The 19,554-nt window shown below is 39.2% G+C and overlaps 4 protein-coding genes across 4 annotated transcripts in view; 2 read left to right on the top strand and 2 right to left on the bottom strand.

The window, feature by feature from the left end:
- LOC122670992 (E3 ubiquitin-protein ligase AIRP2-like) overlaps nucleotides 1-8,144 on the top strand; it is a 29,733-nt gene extending 21,589 nt beyond the window's left edge. Inside the window, exons 7-8 of the mRNA XM_043868062.1 lie at nucleotides 7,654-7,661; nucleotides 8,134-8,144. The gene's annotated coding sequence lies outside the window, so the exon portion shown is untranslated. The remainder of the gene's footprint in view (nucleotides 1-7,653; nucleotides 7,662-8,133) is intronic.
- Nucleotides 681-10,166, top strand: LOC122670990 (two-component response regulator ORR26). The gene is made up of 5 exons (XM_043868058.1): nucleotides 681-885; nucleotides 3,201-3,353; nucleotides 3,476-3,865; nucleotides 4,005-4,081; nucleotides 8,873-10,166. Exons 1-5 carry the CDS (start codon nucleotides 759-761, stop codon nucleotides 9,920-9,922), a joined length of 1,797 nt encoding a protein of 598 aa, XP_043723993.1. The 5' UTR covers nucleotides 681-758; the 3' UTR covers nucleotides 9,923-10,166.
- A 778-nt stretch (nucleotides 10,167-10,944) lies between these two features.
- LOC122672879 (protein WVD2-like 7) lies at nucleotides 10,945-16,523 on the bottom strand. Its single transcript, XM_043870383.1, has 9 exons — nucleotides 16,384-16,523; nucleotides 15,310-15,895; nucleotides 14,406-15,211; nucleotides 14,234-14,292; nucleotides 14,029-14,103; nucleotides 12,581-12,683; nucleotides 12,397-12,459; nucleotides 11,904-12,014; nucleotides 10,945-11,522 (listed from the first exon to the last, which is right to left on the bottom strand). The coding sequence occupies exons 1-9, from the start codon at nucleotides 16,450-16,452 to the stop codon at nucleotides 11,307-11,309; spliced, it is 2,088 nt and encodes a 695-aa protein (XP_043726318.1). The 5' UTR covers nucleotides 16,453-16,523; the 3' UTR covers nucleotides 10,945-11,306.
- A 2,427-nt stretch (nucleotides 16,524-18,950) lies between these two features.
- LOC122671542 (kelch domain-containing protein 4) overlaps nucleotides 18,951-19,554 on the bottom strand; it is a 36,952-nt gene continuing 36,348 nt past the window's right edge. The window contains exon 20 of the mRNA XM_043868822.1: nucleotides 18,951-19,482. Coding sequence (XP_043724757.1) covers nucleotides 19,390-19,482 — 93 coding nt within the window. The 3' untranslated portion in view covers nucleotides 18,951-19,389. The remainder of the gene's footprint in view (nucleotides 19,483-19,554) is intronic.

Below are 19,554 nucleotides of genomic sequence, written 5' to 3'. Positions count from 1 at the left end.
ACTTAGAACACCCACATATCCGTACATCTATGTATTTGTTTATTTTTAAATATTTCAATCTTCTTATTTTGCTTGATTGATTCTAATTCAAATGAAATTTGACATGTGAGTAAGATGTAGAAAACAAAATCCTGTAACGATGCAGAAAAATAAACGAACAAACACACAACGTAAGAATTTGCGTACGTTGTTCGACAAAATGCCTATGTCCCCGAAGAGATGAAAGCAGAGAAAGGGTTATAAGCTCCTATCAGAAGCAGCTTACAAACCCATCTGACATAATACAAGGCATTCTATCCCTAACCCATGAAGGTCGATTTGCCCACAAAATTAGAACCCCATCTGATATACCAGTGGCAGAACCAGGGCCCACCTGGAGAACCCTTTCCCTATGGAGCTGCTAGAAATTCCACTCCATGGAAGATTAAGAAGAAAATTAATAATTAAAAGAAAAACCCACTAATTTGATTTTTTTGGCAAAACCCACTAATTTGATGGGGACCGTTAAGTAGGGGCGCCAAATATTCGTTATTCTGGTTCTTATTAACTCTTCAAAACTAAAAACACAATAAAACATTCTTCACTTCTCTCTGTCCCCTTGTGAGACAGTTTACAAGCTTCAAGTGAAAGTAATCCTCTCATTTCATTATTATTCTTCTTTACTGATCACTCTCTGTGTGTGTTTGTGTGGTTCTGTCTCTGTGTACGGGAAGGCCGAGCTTTGGGTCAATCAATTTATCTATTGATTGCTTCCGACGATGGAGAATGGTTTTGCTTCTCCTAGAGCCGATGCTTTTCCGGCTGGTCTTCGTGTTCTTGTTGTTGATGATGATCTGACTTGGCTCAAGATTCTTGAGAAGATGCTAAAAAAGTGCTCTTACGAAGGTAACTTACTCTGAAACCTCTGTTCTATGTTCTTGAGCATACTAAGAAAAGCATAAAATTAAAGTTCTGGGAGAACCCATTGAAGAATCAGTTGATTTTATGTTATTTTCACATTATGTCTAATTTATTTTTGCTTCATTAAATATGGTTGGGGATTTTTTTGTTCTTTTTTTTTTTGGTAAATAGTATGGTTGGGAATTAATAGTTCTTAAATTGCGAGCTCTGTGTGTAACTGTGATGTTTGTTTTTGAGATGGTATTTTCTGATGTTAGCTTCTAGCGTGGGAATCTAAAAAGCTTTCATGGTTCCACTTTTGGGTTTTTATTTTGTCTTTCCAGAAGATGTGTGGAGGATTTTTCTACTGAGATAGGTTCTAGTGAAAATTGTTAATAATAGTAAGTTGCACTAATTCACTTCAACAAGTTTCTTTCTACTTGCCTTTGTTCGCATCATGATGCAGCATAGGATGGTACATGATTAGGATGCCATCTAGGTAGAAGAAACTGTGAGTAGTTAGATTCCTAAGATGAGTCTACTATTATTTAACTTACTGACATAATAGGGTTTTCGAGTAGAATAGACTAGGTTGGCAAAGGTTTGTGGATTTTAATCACAAATTTGAAGTCCAATCCCCTTTATTATATTAACTAGGATCAAGTTCCTGTGGCTTCTGAGTGCTAATTGGGACAAAGTTGAAAAGTGTTATATTTGTAACTGAGAGAGAGAGAGAGAGACTGATGGGTAGCGGTTCCAGTTTCTAAGATTTCATTTGGTAGGTCCATGTTTGTTGATGTCTGTTTACCACTGCTGACAGAATACAATGGGACTTCATATTAAGATTCTGCTAAGATTCAATTCCCTGAATCCCAGATCTAAGTTAATTGATTATTGAAGGGGTTTCTGACCAGAAAGAGTAAATTTTTAATTAATGATCACTTGTCAGCTCCTCAAATTGTGAAAATATTTAAGTCCTGGTTAAAGCAACGGTGAAGGTTGACGGGTCTAGCCCTTAGTTCTCATACAGTATGCATATTTGATGATGGGGAGTGTCATTGGTTCTTAAGAGCAAAATAATATACAAATCACGCTCCCAAGAAGAGGGATCAGGTTCCAGACCTGTCTCTTCAGGGCATGCATCGACTATGTAAATGTCAAATGACGTTTAGTGTCTACACGGAGGATTGTTGGTGAGAGGGATTCCAGTCATGAAAAATTTAGTGGGATTATTCACAATGGACCTTCTACTCCAATATATGTGAGAATCAGAGAATGTTCCCTATATCTCACTTTACTTTTGTTTCATTCCTTTTTCTCTCTCCCTTCTCTTCCTTCGTCCATGCAATTTTTAGAAGTGTGGATGCTATCCATTAATATAAAAGACTGGATGATTATGCCCCCTAAGTGCAGCACAGACAATCCCGTCCCTCTCCAGGATTTTGAAAGTTTTCTGTTTTCAGGTTTGGTGCTCCAGCAATTCTGTCCAGCTTCATCCAAAACCTTGATCACTAGCCAATTATTTGGTCACTAATGAAGTGTCAAGGCCCAGAGTAATGGTGCACACTAAAACATTTAGAGAGACTCCTAACTAAATATAAATGATGCTAACTCATGGCTGTCAGTTTTGAATAATGTTCTTGCTGCACAGAAGGAGAAATTTGAGTAATAGAGTCATGATGAGCAATGTCCAAAGACCAAGCCTATATTTTCTGCTTCTACCATCTGAGTCTATTCTTGGTATTGGTGTTCCACTAATACAACTTTGACTCTCTCTCTCTCTCTCTCTCTCTCTGTGGAGTTGCATCAGCTTTTACCTGACCCTGTCACACCTATAACTCACACAAACCAAAGTTCAGAGAGAGAAAGGGAGGGAGACTATGAAGGTTAGTGTGATTCCTTCAATGGTGATACCTGATGAGCCAACCCTGCCTATCTGAAGCCCAAGTATCCGATAGCTTGATAACCATGGAACGAATTACCAAAGATCCTGATGATCTACCAGATGCAGGACTTATAGACGATGCACTCGATAGCTTATGTCAGCGCATATCAGCACTTTTCATCCCGAAGAATGAGAAATCTACCAGTGTAAGATCGGTATAATTTCTTACCAGGCTAAAGCATCAACCACTGGATTGAAAGAACAATTCGCAAAAGAAGAGTCAATGCAGAACAGTTAATGATTGTTTTTTTTTTTTCCTATGTTTTTTTGTGGAGATTCTATTCTGGTTTCACATTCATCTTCACCTCCGTGACAATGTTTACTACCATGCTTTAGCAACATTTGTGCACTTCTTGATTGATTTTTCTTGCTGCAGTGACTACATGTGGTTTAGCAAGAGAGGCTCTTAACATGCTTCGCGAAAGAAAGGATCGATTCGATATTGTAATTAGTGATGTTAACATGCCTGACATGGATGGTTTCAAGCTGCTTGAGCATGTTGGACTTGAGATGGATCTACCTGTCATCAGTCAGTTCTCTGTCATTAACTTTTGATTCTTTGACTTGTAGGCATTTTCCCTTTTGCTTTCATTTAACCCAATTGAAAAATATATCTTGATGATGTGTATTCTATATAAACAATTTGTACAGTAATGTCTGTTGATGGGGAAACAAGCAGGGTGATGAAAGGTGTTCAACATGGGGCATGTGATTATCTTCTTAAGCCTGTACGAATGAAAGAACTTAGAAATATCTGGCAACATGTCTTTAGAAAGAAAATACATGAGGTGAAAGAGATCGAAAGCTTTGAAGGGTATGATGATACTCGGATTATGAGAAATGGATCAGAAGAATTTTCGGATGGGCCATTACCCAGTGGAGGTGATATGACTTCGGCAAAGAAAAGGAAAGACATGGACAATAAAGAGCACGAGGACCAAGAACTAAATGATCCTTCAGCTGTAAAGAAGGCTAGAGTAGTTTGGTCTGTAGATCTTCACCAGAAATTCGTCAATGCAGTTAATCAAATTGGCTTTGATAGTGAGTATTTATGTGTTCTAATGGAAATGAATGATGCTGAGCTTCTTTGTTTGCTTTCCTGTGGCATGTTTTGCTATTTTCAGCTGTCAGTTTGATATTATGTCCATACAGAGTCATGATGTGCAATTTCTTTTGGCAGAAGTTGGTCCTAAGAAAATACTTGATTTGATGAATGTTCCTTGGTTAACCCGAGAAAATGTTGCTAGCCACTTGCAGGTAGGTAGTTCTCTCTAAATCTTGTTTCATCTGTTTACTTGGGTATACTAAACCATGTTTTTTATCATATTATGGCTGTTATCACCCATTGAGTTTGTTTGAAATTATTTAAAATTATTGGGAATTTTTCTTTCTCAAACCCCGGTTATTTTACATCTTTGGAGTCGAGCAGAATTCTCTTCTACAATCTTATCTTATATTATCCATTGATGATAATTAATGTACAACTTTCTAGTATTCTGCCTTCTATCTGCACTCAGATTATTTATGATATTTATAAAAGAGTTGACTTATTTATCTGATAATAGAACTTGAAAAATAATAAGATTGGTTGCTTATACTTGTTCTTGTGGATTACCAAGCTATTCTTCTGGAATTGATATAAAAAATGCATCAGTTGTAAGTTTGACAAGTGTCAGAGAACACACCTTTAGTTTGAAGAAAGTTAATTGGATAATTTTCATAGCTAATTCTTGAGGCAAGTTCTTCAATTGGAAGAGGCTTTGTGGAATGTGGAGATTGCATATGCCAAAGCAACAACTGATGTAGGACAGGCCTGTGATAGGGGAGGCTGGTAAACACTCAGTCAGCAAGTTGGTGGAACAATTCACTCTCACAGAGGGATCTCACTAACTTTTTTTTTTTTTTTGGATGAATGGGATCTCACTAATTTGCAATCCCTCATTATGGAAAATAAAAAGAAATTCACAATAATTTGTAGAAGCTTCTTGGTATCGATTCTTGATTGGGTTTTGTTTAGAAGTACAATGGACCAATACCTTTGACCATGGTAGACCCATGAATCAAGAACCTTAAACATTCGTCCTTCACAAGAGGTATAAGATACAAAGGTCTCTTTCCAGGATTGAAAATAAAAATTGAAATTGAAAAATGACAACAACCCTGCTTACTGAGAAAAACTATTTTAAGACTATATCTCCATTTTCTTGGATTTAAAGACAAAGTAATTTCCAATAAAATAATAAACAGACGACTTAACTAAGTACCACTCCCATGCACTTAAAAAAATTCAAAGATACTGTAGAACTTATTACGCATATAAAAACTAACAAAACTCCTAGTTCCCACACAACCATTAACAGTTAGTTGAAATATCCATCCTATACATCACTTTGATAATAATATATTCTTTTGCTTAACTTTATTTTAAAAAAAAAAAAAAAAAAACTAAATAGTTGTAATTTCTCATTAAATATTGTGGTTAATGGGCTAACCGCTAATAGAAGCATTGTGCTGGAGAAGGCCAAATATATATTTTTTTTATGGCAAGCAAAAATTATATAGCTAAGTAACGTAATTACATCCTAGGAGCTGGGAGGAAGTATCAGTTCTATACATTTGACAAGTTAGACCATTTAAATGGTCAGTGGTATCCAAAAAACTAAGCAAAAAGGGTAGATAAGTTCGTGAAATGTGGGATCCTATATGAAAATTAAGCATCTTAAGTAGAGTGGGATTTGAGACCCAGATATTAGAAATCGAAAGTTTATGCTGCTGTACGGCTTCCCAGCCTGCCCATAAGCCAAACACTTCAGCGTCCAGAACTGTTGATGTGTCCAAAAAACCTGTATTCGTCAAGATAGCCTGACCATCTAACAAAACCTTATAATCCCACCGGGCTAATTGAGAATCTGGTTCAAAAACTCCTGCGACCACCAATCCAGATAAGTTCAAGTTAAGCGAGTAATTAGTAAGAGTAGATGGCAATAATAATTGTGAAGCGGCCACGTCACAAGCCTTAGAAGGGGGGGAAATAGTCATCTCCGCTAACCAGCAGGAAACATTGTTAAGGACCACAATCGGGTCCGCAATAGCATTACACATTACCACCTTGTTCCGCTCAGACCATACAAAATAACAAGTTACAATGAAAACAAAAAAAAACCAATGGAGGGAAGCCTTATCCAACTGAAGATTGCCAAGTAAAGAAGTAACGAGATCAATGAGAGATGGAGCAGCTAGATGCTCAGTTCTCAGTCCAAGGGGACCCGAAGCCCATATATGCTTAGTCCAAGCACAAGACAAAAATAGATGCCAGATGGACTCAACACTAGAGCCACAGAGAGCACAGTGTGGCTCGATAGCCATCCAATTCGAAAGGGTGCCACGAGTAGGTAGTCCTGCATTTAAAACACGCCAAAAAAAGATTTTAAATCGAGGATGAATTGGTAATTTCCAAAAAAACTTCCACCACATGGAATGAGAAGACTGTGGGGGAGAGGAACTATCTAGAAAATGAGCCATTTTTTTAGTGGAGAAAGTTCCATTCCTCGAGAGGGAACACCACCACGAGTCCTCATCCCCATTAAGTGGGATTTTCAGAATGGTATGCACAGTGGATTGATAAAAACAACCATCAAATTTGGAATATTCCAGGTATTATGAGAAATAAATGCACTAACATTGCTGTAGTTAGGTAAAGGGAATTTTACCTGGGGTGACTCCTTCGCAGTCCTAACTGGGATCCAGGGATCAAACCAACAAGACGTAGTAAGGCCATTACCGATGCGACGAAATACAATTTTCCTTAGGTCAGGAAGAATTTTAGCAATACTATTCCAGGTCCAAGAACCCCGTCTTTTCCCAACTCGGGGGTCAAAAATGGAAGAGTTGGGAAAATACTTTGCCTTGAGAACTTTGGCCCACATAGATTGGGGTTCATTTAATAACCGCCATCCAAGCTTAGTAATCATTGCTTGATTATGGATGGAAGACTTACGAAGGCCGATCCCTCCAGCAGCCAGGGGTTTACAGATCTTCTCCCAACTAATAAGCCGACCATTAGCCTTTGCTTCCGCACGATTGTGCCGGAAACGACTGTAAATTTGGTCCAATTCTGAACAGGTTTTTTTGGGTAATAAAAAGTGAGACATAAGATAGGACGGAGTCGAGGCCAGCACAGATTGCACCAGTACTTTCCGTCCAGCAAATGAGAGAAAATTTGCCTTCCAGGTTGCAAGTTTAGAGCGGACTCTATCCACCATCATAGACAAGTCCAAATACTTAGATCTAGAATGGAAAAGTCTGGTTCCTAGATAAACTGAATTAGAGGTCATGCCTTTCAAACTCAGGAGGCGACACAGGTAGTTACGTCGTCCTTCCTCAACATTTTTACTAAAGAAAATTTCACTTTTGCCAAAATTAATCTCCTGACCAGTAAGATCAGAGAAAAGATCAAGTACAGATTTAATTGTTGAAAAATCATCCTCATTTGCCCTACAGAAAATAAAAGTATCATCAAAGAATAACAAATGGGAAATTTCCGGAGCAGCTCGCGCCACCTTGATTCCCCGAAACAAATTATGGTCCCTATATGCCCCAAGAAGTCTTGAGAGAACCTCCATAGAAAGCAAAAACAAGAAAGGGCTTAGTGGGCAACCTTGCCTTAAACCCCTATGGGGGACAAGATAGTCAAACGAGCTGCCCCATAAATTAATAGAAAAAGAGGTAGTAGTCATGAGAGTCGAGATCAATGAAATCCAATGTGAATCAAAGCCCAAAAATTTGAACAGATTAGACACAAGCGACCATTCCACTCTATCATAGGCTTACTTTACTTGTTTTTGGTGATAAGTAACAATGAAACTTTATTGCTAAGAGAACCAAAAATTACTGCATGTATTGTACATAAACAAGGCCAAAGGCCAAAAAAGCCCAAGCCACTGTGCATGTGCACTGGTACATGAAAATCCCAAAAATAAAATACGACCATTATCTGTTGTTTTCTGAATCAAAATTTTGATATTCTCTTATTCTTAGTTTCTTCAACCACAAGTCTTAAAACCTGATTTGACCTAGATCCTTAATTCTAATCTTCTCCCTGCTGTCTCTTTGCTGATACAAACCAGCATTACCTCTCCTTATTTATCTTATTTGGCCTGGCTATAGGATACAACTCGTCTTCCAATACTACATAAAAATCAAAATACATAATTTACCAGGTTCTGGATCTTTTAAAACTAGAAGAAATTAGAAGAATTACCATAATCTTACACATCTGGAAACAGCCTCTCTGCAAAAGCAGGGGTAAGGCTGCGTACATTATGACCCTCGCCAGACCCCGCAGTGGTGGGAGCCTTGTGCACTGGGTACGCCCTTTACCATAATCTTACACAAGAGAGCGGACCTCGGCACAATGGTAAGGTTGCTCCATTGTGACCTAGTGGTCGTGGGTTCAAGTCGGAAAACAGCCTCTTGCAAAGCAGGGGTAAGGCTGCGTACATTATGACCCTCCCCAGACTCTGCAGTGGCGGGATCCCCATGCACGGTACGCCCTTTTTTACCATAATCTTACACAAACCTTTTTCCTATCAAGTAACGTCAGAAATCATTAGGGACTATGGAACAAACAATACTATATGATGATAGGTAAGGACTTTGTTTTTGGATTGTTTAAAAAAAAATCTTTGAAATGTGGATCACGATGGCCTCTTTTCCTGGGGAATTTCACTTGGTTTTTAGTAAATTTCTCTGAATATATTGGAAGAGAAGCCTATCTTATATTATACTTGCTTTTATAACCATTGTAACTGTGAATGCTCAAAGTCTGACAGTTTTACCTCTGAATTTTGTTATTGTGACCCTTGCAAAGAATTCTTCAATTTCTCTGTTTGCAATCATTATAAGCATATTTATGTATAGATATCTAGGATTGTCTGACACCAAACCAAAAAAAAAAGGGGGGGGGGGGGGTGAATGAAAATCTTATAGGTGTAATATTCACCAGGTGCACTCATAAAAATTCTGATTTTGAGAAAAATCTGTGTGCAGAAATACCGCCTCTACTTGAGTAGATTGCAAAAGCAAAATGAACCAAAAGTTTCTTTTGCTGGGACAAAGCAGTCAGATTTGAGTTCCAAAGATACTCGTGGAGGCTTTGGCCTTCAGAGCTCAGTTTCAATGCACCATAAGAGTGTTGCCAATGCCAACTATGGATACTGTGGGAATGAAATTTATGTACAAGATGTGGGCCCAGAAACCCATGACGGTGATTTGAAGGGTATAATTTCCTTCTTGCCCGCAACAGAACCCAAAAAAGCTTTCCCTAGTGATACTTATGTTCCTCAGAAGACAAATAATGGTTCTTGCCTCAGCCTCACTCGTTCTTGTGGATCACTGGAGTCAGATGCCGATTATGCATCATTTGATTCCACTATCCAACCTCAGCCCGCTTGGAGTGGTGAAATTCCAGGGATGCAATTCATGCAACAACAACCCAAACAAGAGCAGGACACATTTCTTATAATAGATAATTACATTCATCCGGCATTGCCTGGTCCACAGCACAATCACCTACAGCCTACTTCATCTGTTAATCACAGGACTGCTATTATGGATAGAGATAAAGTCAGTCCCACTGAAATTGAGCCTTTGCATACTGGATACAGAAGCAACCATGTCAAAAATGTATCTCCAACAGGACACACAGTAGACCCAGGTTCTTTTCAATCAGAAGCTGATATTGTGAATCCTCAAGCTTTTGGGAGCATGCCGCCCTCCCCAAGTGGCTCATCGGAATTGAAAAATCACAGTTTCGATGCAAGTTGCATAAGTAGTTCAGAACCTCTCCAACAAAACATAGTTTCAGGAAGTGGATCATTTCATCTGTCTTCACACAAGGAGTTAGACCTCTCTTCACTTCAAGGCTATGGTACTCTCGAGAATGTTGACTTCAACCACATAGAGTTTTTTGACTATGATGATCCAGCATTCAGTACCAACCTCCCGATCCATTTCTTTGATGGATTGCGGTCTAGCTGTGATTATCTCTCTGAGTCAATGGAATATCCTGTAATGGACCAGAGTCTATTTATAGCATGATTATTTCCACTGGAGTCCGTTTCTTGTTACTCATTATAGATGAATAGTGAAGGATCTTGTTCCAGGTAATCAATCTTGTAAGTGGAGTGTCTGTACTGGGGACTAAAATTGTGTTGTCAGCTTGTCTTCCCATCATATTTGGACATTGAAGCAGTATAATGAGTACTTGTGATGATAAGCATTTAGGTATGTCAGATATGCTGCTTTGACTGTGAGTTAAACGATGATATCATCTACTTTATCAGGTTCATAATTTGTGAATGTATTTTGTAGATATAAACATACTGCACCAGTGTTAATTCCTGCCTGCAAATTCTTCAATGTCTATGAGATGGAATCTCCGTATTGCTTCTTCCTACTTCTGCAGCAATATGAGATTCCAATTTCACTGCATCCTTTTATTTTCTGGAGGAATTTGCAGTTGTTTGAACACAATGGGTGAGGGAAGAACTCTGATGATTCATTCCCAAGTGAATTCTCAAGGCCCTGGTCTGGGTTTTGCATGCATATATAAGTGACAGATACCCTTACCTTACTTGTCTATACATGGAGTCAGATACCCTCACCTTACTTTGTCTATGCAAGGAGTTTCACCCTACAATCTATTCCCACGCACCATCCTAGGTAAAGGTTTTATTTTTTTTAAAGATATGTTTCATATTTTGAATTGAGGCAAAGCCTGTTCTCCGAGAGGAATTACTATAGTAGTTAACAGGAGTAAGTCAATTAGAATCCCTTTACAAGTTGATGAGTAAATGCCAACTTTGGTGAGTAAATTTGATACCAAGCCTTTAACAAAATGAATTTGTGTTTAGGACATACATTGTGAAGCCCACACACTCACACATGCACATGCACACACGAATAAGGAAGAGAGAAATAGAAGCACCGGTTGGCAGACAGAATTCGACTCCCGAGTTGATTTTGCAGAGCAAGAATCAACAAAATCAAGAAATGAGAGTGGAACCAAAGGTAGGCTTTGTGAATGCCAACTAGGTGTCGTGGGTGAAGTGTCAGCCGAATGCTCAAGAAAAATGATAACTTGGATTATTTATAGTAACACTCCAAATACATGATTCTTCCCGATCCCTTTCCAGAAAATTTCCCAGAAAACCATGGCTTGTCTTGGATCTGTTCTACAATACCTAAGTATAATACATCCATTAAGAAACAGATAAAAGGAAGAATAGGTACAAAATTTCAATTCTACTTGATGCAGAAATCAACCTTGGAAACAATTTTACATCTCCGACAGAAATTCTGTCCCCCTGACTATTTACTGGATTCATTTTTCAAAAGTCCATCATCAGGAGACACCAGTTTTCCAATAATATTCTACTGTGCCAATATAATCTGTAATTTCACCAATCCCCCTCTTTGCTACTTAGTGCGGGATATTCGGGGGAGAATTCTCATGAGTACCCATACTGGGTAGCACAGTGATAGAATGAGTAGGGATTCGGTTATTCTTCTCCATAACTCTCTTAGAACTGTCATTCTTAACTGCAGGCCTTCGAGGAGGCAGAGAGCTCGAATCCTGGACTGCATTGGAAATATGCTTCCGCCCGAGCTTGGGTGATCGAGGTTGTGTCGGTGGAGTCTGCAAAACATGATTCATAAGGACCACCATTAAAAACAATGAGCATAGGCCTATAGATGGCACTTTAACAATAGTGCCCACCGTAAAATAAAAACCTGAACTTTAGAGAAGATCATAGGGGTTTTAAAGCTTTGAAAGAGGAGATACTGGAGACTGCCCCGCACACATCTCCCCATTTTTCCTTACTGGTTCACACACAAGCACTAGCACGAAGAGACCAAAACAGGAAACATGATACAATGGGAGCACAACTGAGAATTATTTTAACATAAGAAGCTGACCTCGTACTCTTATTGTGGTACTCTGAATGAGTAGCCATCATAAAAAAAAACTCTTAACATATTTATGAGGAGTATTCGGAGCATCACAATATTGAGGTACCTTTTTAATCTGATTCTTTCCTGACCCTGTTGCACGATAAAAGTCTGGCATTGGCTTTGCCTTGAAGCTGAGGCTTTGATGCAGTTTGTTAAGCTCACTTTCAGTCTTTTCCTGCATAACATGAAGATAGCTGTTGACATGATGTTCCAAATTGAATTGTAGCCCCATGGGTATGGATTAAAAAAGAAGACCAGTCGGAGGCTTCTATGTTCAAAGAAGAAAACATTCATTTTAACTTTTGAAGCATAATCAACTTAGATGAGCAAATTTGGTCAACTCACCAAATGATTTAAAAAAAAAAAACCAAAGACAAAACATTTGGGATAGTAACCTGTATATGATGGTTCAACTTAGCTTAGTCCTCATAAAACTTTCCAGATTTCCCAGTAGACCATTAGAAGGTATCCCATTCACTCCATTCGCAAATTTATTGATTATCTCAAGTCAATCATTATCAGATTAAAATAAAGCTTGTAAAGGACAGAATGACAACCTTAGGTTTCATTTGAAGCTGTACGTTCAGTGCCCCCTCTGCATTGAATTTATTCTCCAGCTTCTGAGGGTGGGAAAACAAAGGACCAGGAAGTTAGAGTGCAGAGCAAAACATGGGTTGTCTTGTGTAAATATAACCCACATAGTTAATAATAAACTGAAAAAGAATCTCGATAAGGACTTGCCTCCTTTCTTTTTGCAGCTCTTTCATTGGTTCTGAAGCTAAAAGGAGAAGAGACAGTCGGCGACCGTGTTATGCCTCCACAGGCACTCAAAGACTTCGAACGACTGCCGGACAAAAATTTGCAGAAAAAATCCAAACTTGTTTTTAAGGAAATGCCACATAAACAGAGTACAGAGAATACGGCTAACTTTTTATTGTAGGTGTAGGCCTGAAGGGGTTTGTGCATGTTTGTGTGTGTGTGTGTGTGGAGAGAGGACAGGCATTACACAAGCTAGGGGCCAAGAGGGTTCTGACCTCTGGAATTTGGAACATAATATCAGCACCTACAGGCTGTTAACAGCTCTGGAGTTTGGACTTCGATTATTCAAGTTTTTAAATGCCTTCTGAGCTAAATCTCTGAGGCCAAAAAATGACCCATTTAAATGATCCTAAACATCTGGTCTATACATTTTCTAGGGTGTCCCCATTTTATGATAAAAACTCCAGGAAACGTAAACATCAGATGGCTATTGAGAGGTCTCTGTACCAAGAAGCCTAGGTAGATGACTTTAAATGGGGGTGCTGACTCTACTCTACTATGTAGGCAAGGTTTGAAGAGCTGGACGAACAAGTAGTTGACCACTATGAGGGAGATTAATGTTTAGAGATGCTGATCATCATTCTAATCTGAACTTAGCAATAGTGTGTATGTGATTTGAACTAATAATTGTACAAACGTGTATCTTCTAACATCATCAGATGACTCGTTGTTCTGAAGGCCAGTGGAATTTCTTTTCTCCTGGATGGGTGGCTGTCAACAAGCTGGATATTACCCTACTCTATCTGGATTCTGTTGACTATTGGAAATATATTTGACCTGGTTATATTTTAGGACATAATATAAGAGCCATAACCCAGCAGTAACCTCGAGTAACCATGCAAGTCCCACTTCTAAGTGTCCCAGTAGGATGGATGGGGTTGGTCCTAACCTTTGGCATTTTGTTGCACGAAGTGGATGCCCTCAGACTCAAACCCGCCTATTCACAATGGCGAAATACATAAAAAGTTTAGGAGTTAACATTAAAGATCAGTAAGGGTATATTTGGGATGTAGTGCATCTCTTTTATATGCTCATTTAGTGGGGATAAGGATAAGTTGAGTTGAGTTGAATATGTAGGTCTTATACTGTTTCCTGCATTTTTGTTAATTTAATCAAATATACAATCTGATCCACTATTTGGGTAGCTAACGGGATACAAATACAGAAAGTATTCTATATCTGACTCATTAAATTGGAGCAGATACAATATCTGCTCTGTATCTCACCCATTTATGGCCCTACTACTGGAACTGGAAGGTTGTTTCCTTCTCAGGCTTGGAAATAGGCATCAGCAAGTTGCATAGCTCTTTGGTCTATGTTCAAATGTGTGTGTCCTATGGTGTTTGAAATAATTAGGTTGCACAACTTACTCCGTGGAGATAGAGTGCCATTTTGCACCCACTTTACTGCATCCAGAGGCTGTGAGACAAAGTTCTGTTCTGGTACTGTAAAGAATGAAGAAAAATATAATTATATAAAGTGATAAATCATGCTTGCAGTACAAACTAGTATGTGAGGAATCCTGCTACTTTTGAGGCATATTTATGGGATCTCTCAATTTAGTGATGCAGATACCTTCTTTTTTCTGATTGAGGAGTAACAGAAGGATTCTTTGACAACCCATTCACAGATGCCTGCAATACGAGAATTAAGCAAATTTAGACATGCATGACTACTCTTGCCTATCATGAAGAGCATTTGAAGTAGACAGTAGGAGAGTGGCATGTTGAAAGGGAAAATTAAGCACCATGGTTGGGGTTCTTAGAGGAGTTGGACAGTGTTTAGATGTCGACAAACTTCCAGACCCCCTTGAATCTGCAATATTTTGCCGAACTGAAGATGTTTTATTAGTTTCACCAGCGCCAGATGGAATATCAATTGACATATGGAGCAATTTTGGAGTTGAACACTTCTTATTCACCAAGTCACTTGCAAAATTTTTACTGTTTGGAGTGGCAATATTTTCCTTTCTTGAATGAACAGCTGAGGATTTGTCAGGAGAAGATGGAAGCTTTAACGCTCTACTGTAAACTGATGGCTTTGAGGAAGAAACCAATGATTTTGTCTTAGTAGCTGAAGCCACTGTCTCCTGATTAGCAGCAAAATTAATTGAGGTATGGAGCGATTTTGGTGTTAAGCACTTCTTATTCCCTGGATCTCTTCTTACAGAATTTTTACTGTTTGGAGTGGGATTATTTCCCTTTCTGGAATGAAGAGTTGTAGTCGATTTGGCAGTGGGAGATTGAAGTTCTGATGCTCTGCTGTAAGCTGATGGCTTTGAGGAAGAAATTGTTCTGTTTGTCTTGGTAGCTGAAGCCGAAGTCTCTTGATTAGCAGCAAAATTAATTGACATATGGAGCGATTTTGGAGTTGAACACTTCTTCTGCACTGGATTTCTTGCAGACTTCTTATTGTTTGGAGTGGCAATATTTTCCTTTCTAGAAGGAATAGTAGTTGTTGATTTGGCCGGAGAAGATGAAAGCTTGCATTCCCTGTTGTAAGCTGATGGTTTTGCATTGGTCGTTGAAGTCAACATCTCCTGACTATCAGCAATGTTCTCCTGGAATATTCCCAATTGAGAGAAATAAATGAAATTGAAATCATAGGGTGAAGATTTAAAAACAAAAATCAGGTAAATAAGTAGCAATTCACCTCTGAATGTGTCTGATCCATTTGGATGGTTCCATCCACCTCAGTAATCATGACGTGGTTCCCAACATCAGCAAGCTGCGATGATTCAACCCCCACAGAGTTCTTCTCAAGAATCTGGTCTTCTAATGCTGGATCTACTACTTCCACCTTATCGGATTCCAAGTGATCCATTTCAACATTGGAATTATGTCTGCTTGAATCAATGATGAAACCTTCCTCCATGGTGGGGGCTGTGGCTTGCCGTGGCTCATCAACATCCTCATGGTCATTACATTCTGCCAACTGGGAATCCAAGGCAGCATTGTTGTGAACACCATCTTGGGTTTCTGGTTGAGGAGTAGTACTAGCAGCTGAGTTTTCTTGCTCGGGTAAGGCTGCTGCTGCTGCCTTCTTAGCAGCTGCAATTTTCTTGTAGTGGGCTTCAAAATAAGCTTTTTTCTGAGCGACTGAACCAGGCCTGGAGTATTTTTCTACGTCTTCTAAATACCGGTTATGAGAGAAGGATGACCATTTCTCCCAAGCTAAGGACTCTGAGACGAACCTCCCGAAAGAGACTGATTCTGTAAGTGCACGCATCGGATTATCCTGTAGCACAAAGATTTCATTGATTTTCACAGCATACAATCGACTTTGGATAGATTTATGCAATGATGTAAACAGAAGAGAAAGCTAATTTCAGAGAAGATAAGTGAGGGATCGTATTGTTTAAACTTCAAGTAAACAGAGTACAGAAAGAAGAGTCATCATCCGTAACATGAAAACCCAAATGCTAACACGAAGACAGTAAAAAGGAACACAAACCCCCCCCCCCCCCTCCAATCTCCAAAACAAAATCTGCATTGAAGTCAAATAACCACAGAGAACGAAGTTTGAAACAAAACTAAATGAGAAACACAAGCAAATCACGCCGGGGCATCAAATTCGTTTTTTGCACAAAAACTTGAGTTTCAGTAAAAACCCATGAAGAGGAACTGGAAATGAGAAGAAACAAAATGAAAACCTCAAAAACTTGAGCAACAAACGGAAACCCAATAAACAAACTTGTTTTCCATTTCGAGTTGTTGGACATTTACCTCTCTAGTTTCATGGGAAGTATCAGAAGCCCGAGAAAAGGTTTGCACAAGACAAGCAGATTCTCCCATTACTTCACAGAGTGAGAAACCTCAAAACGTTCTTTAAACTCTTGATTTCTTCCCCTTCTCCTTGAGAACTGAAAACCTCAAAGAACACTTACTTTGAAATTTGAATCACAATCTTAGATCCATATTGTGCACAGGAAAGACCAGGAGATAGACAGACCGGGAGAAGTGCAGAAAAAGAAAGCTTCTTTTGGGGTAAAATTTCTAGCTATTAAGATTTGGATTTAAGCGGCCTTCATTATTGAGCTTTGAAAAGCTCTAATTTTTTCCCTTCCACCACTACATTTGTTGGGTCCCATATGTCGAGTGTTTAAAATTTTAAAGTTTTAAGAGGCCAGAGGCCTCAACGTCTATTTCTTTTGCTTAGTTTGCTTTTAAGAAATTCAAAATTTGGGAGAGTGTGCATTTGTTGCGGGGTACTCTCATTATTATATGATATATAGACTTTGGGAGTGCCTAGTGGTTGTCGGTAGATCTGCATGGAACATGGAATCCATGCTAATGCAAGTAAGGGTATCTAGCTGAAGGGAAAGATTCTTTAAGTTGCCATGTGATGGTACCATGTGATTTTAAAGAAAAATAGAGGCAAAATTGTCTTATAAGGGGCCCATCCGTATTTGTATCGTATTGGTATCGGTTGAGAATTTGTATCGTATTTGTATTTGTCGAGATAGATATTCTGTCTGATATCATGAACTTAAATAATGATGGCACATGATGCAATGAGTGCGCTCTATGACTAGGAGTGGGAGGGGTTTTTTTGTCCCACATTAGTTGGATAGTGTGTGATTACTGGACGTAAGACCTTAGTATTAGAGTGGGTTGTCCATACATCGACCATATGGGCCTTGGCTCTTGTCCAGCACTCTGCCCAAGTTGCACGTGCAGCGTCGAACACAGTGAGACGTGAAAAGACTGCCTCACCCTTGCCCGAGCGCCTTGCCCGAGCAGGGGTGACGCGATCTTTTCACGCCTCACTGTGTCTGGCGTTGCACATGCAACCCGGGCAGGGTGCTAGACAGGATCCTTTTGGCGACCATATGGGGCCATGGCCCAAAACTAGGATGAAGTAGATGCAATTATGGCACTCAATGGCAAGAATGAAAGGGGTCATTTAATGACGTCGAATCCAAAAACCCAAACAAAAACCCTTCCAGTATTATAAGTTCAGTAGTCGTACACTACTTGACAATGTGAGACTAAAACCCCTCTCATTCTTAGCCATGGAGCACATTCACTGTATCAACTCTTCCCAGCTTTGAATCATGGATCCTCACATTACTAGTGCACAGATAACCCACTTTGATACTACTTAATGGTGTCCAACCCTAGAGTCACATCAATCATACATGTGGCAATGTGGCAATGTGGCAATGTTATGTAAGAAATGTACCTACCACAAGTATATATGAATCTTTTTTTCCCCTATATATTTTTTGACATTTTTCCTGCATACCTTTATCATTCAATGGGAGGAGATATAATAATATTTGATTGATTAATCTGAATTTGAACAAAAATGAAGAAAATAAACTAACAAACTTTCACAAAGATAACATTGGTGACTCGTGAGAATTAGAGTCCCCCCCCCCCCCAACCCCAACCCCAACCCCAACCCCAACCCCCTTAGAATCATTCTTTCCATGTGTAGCTAAATTATTGACAGTTTTTCTTTTCAAACAAAATTATTTCTCAGATAGAAATGCAAAGGTTGTTGGAACTTGGAAGTTGGAACAAGAGACAGTTTCTATGACTTGATTTTGACAGAGTGGGAGCTTGTGACAAATTTAACTACCAGTGGTTCCAACATCTCCATCCGCATCTAAGGGAATGAGAGTTTGTAACGTTTTCTGATCGTTACTACCAGAACCCACTATGAACTGCCTACCAGTCCTCTCCCTTTCATGTACCTCTTTTACTCTCTGAAAGCTAACGGTCAAAACCCACAACCCACCAAAATATGGCGTAAAATTAAACCGCATGGGATGGAGCAGAATCGGAATCGAATCAGTGCCGATTTTGATATGAATCGATCAAAAATGGAACAGAATCAGTTGGATCAGTCACAGCCAATTCCGATCATAATCTACCAATTCACCAATCCGACTCACGATTCTTAATCTGTGGCCGTATCATGGGGGGTTGGACATATGAAATCTAGAAAAGCAAGCCCAAGCCCAAAGTTAGTGCTTGAAAGATTAGTGGATAGGAGTACAGGACCTTCATAGAATTCTAAGGCTGTGTTTGGTATGCATTGTATGTCGATTTCACATTCTCGGGCAATAAAAACAACTATTTTTATCATTCGAGAATGTGAAATCAACTTGGAATGCATTTCAAGAATGCATACCAAACACTACCTAAGTATAGCCCCCCCCCCGCGCGCGCGCGCCCCCCTGTTGTCTGTATGAGCCAAGGATAGACCACCAACATATACCAGGGGATACCTAATAGATGTCCAGAAAATTACAAAACCAAAACCATAAAAGTGAGGAAAGAAGAAAAAAAATCACAAAACATAAATTAAGAGTCCATTGTGATCTGAAAGTGTCAATGAAAAAAAACAGGACCAAGAGATGCAACTGGTCATTGTCATTTAGACATTAAGAATAACATATGAATTGCACACAGATTATTCTACCTTCTCCCATAAAATATCAGCATTATCAAATTGCTAGTGTGCTTGGATGAGTGCTCTCCTGTTAAATGCAGACTCATTACGTACAGGACAGCAACCCACTTAATTACCTTAGGTCCTACCAGGTTCATCAGCTGTTCAACACTCCGCCTTGACAAGTACACACGTATGCAAATTTAACGGTGTAAAATTGGATACCGCCAAATTGCACCATACTATGAGTAGATGATGCAACACTCATGTCGAACTAGAGCAAACTGATCCAGGTAACCAAGCCTTGAGATGACAGCTACCTTCAAGGCTTAATTCCTATTTTTCTTGTTACCTCTCTTTCTGGAACTAGTCTCTGCTGCTTCTTCCTCTTCAGCTTTCTGGTCTGCTTCTAGTATGGCCAACTGTCATTAAACACCACAATTGAATCCATCATAAGAATAAGAATTGACATTACAGCTGTCAAAATGCATGCA

The sequence above is a fragment of the Telopea speciosissima genome, chromosome 8, assembly GCF_018873765.1.
Source record: "Telopea speciosissima isolate NSW1024214 ecotype Mountain lineage chromosome 8, Tspe_v1, whole genome shotgun sequence".
In the NCBI taxonomy this organism is placed as follows: Eukaryota; Viridiplantae; Streptophyta; class Magnoliopsida; order Proteales; family Proteaceae; genus Telopea; species Telopea speciosissima.
This window is presented reverse-complemented; position numbering and strand designations above follow the sequence as displayed.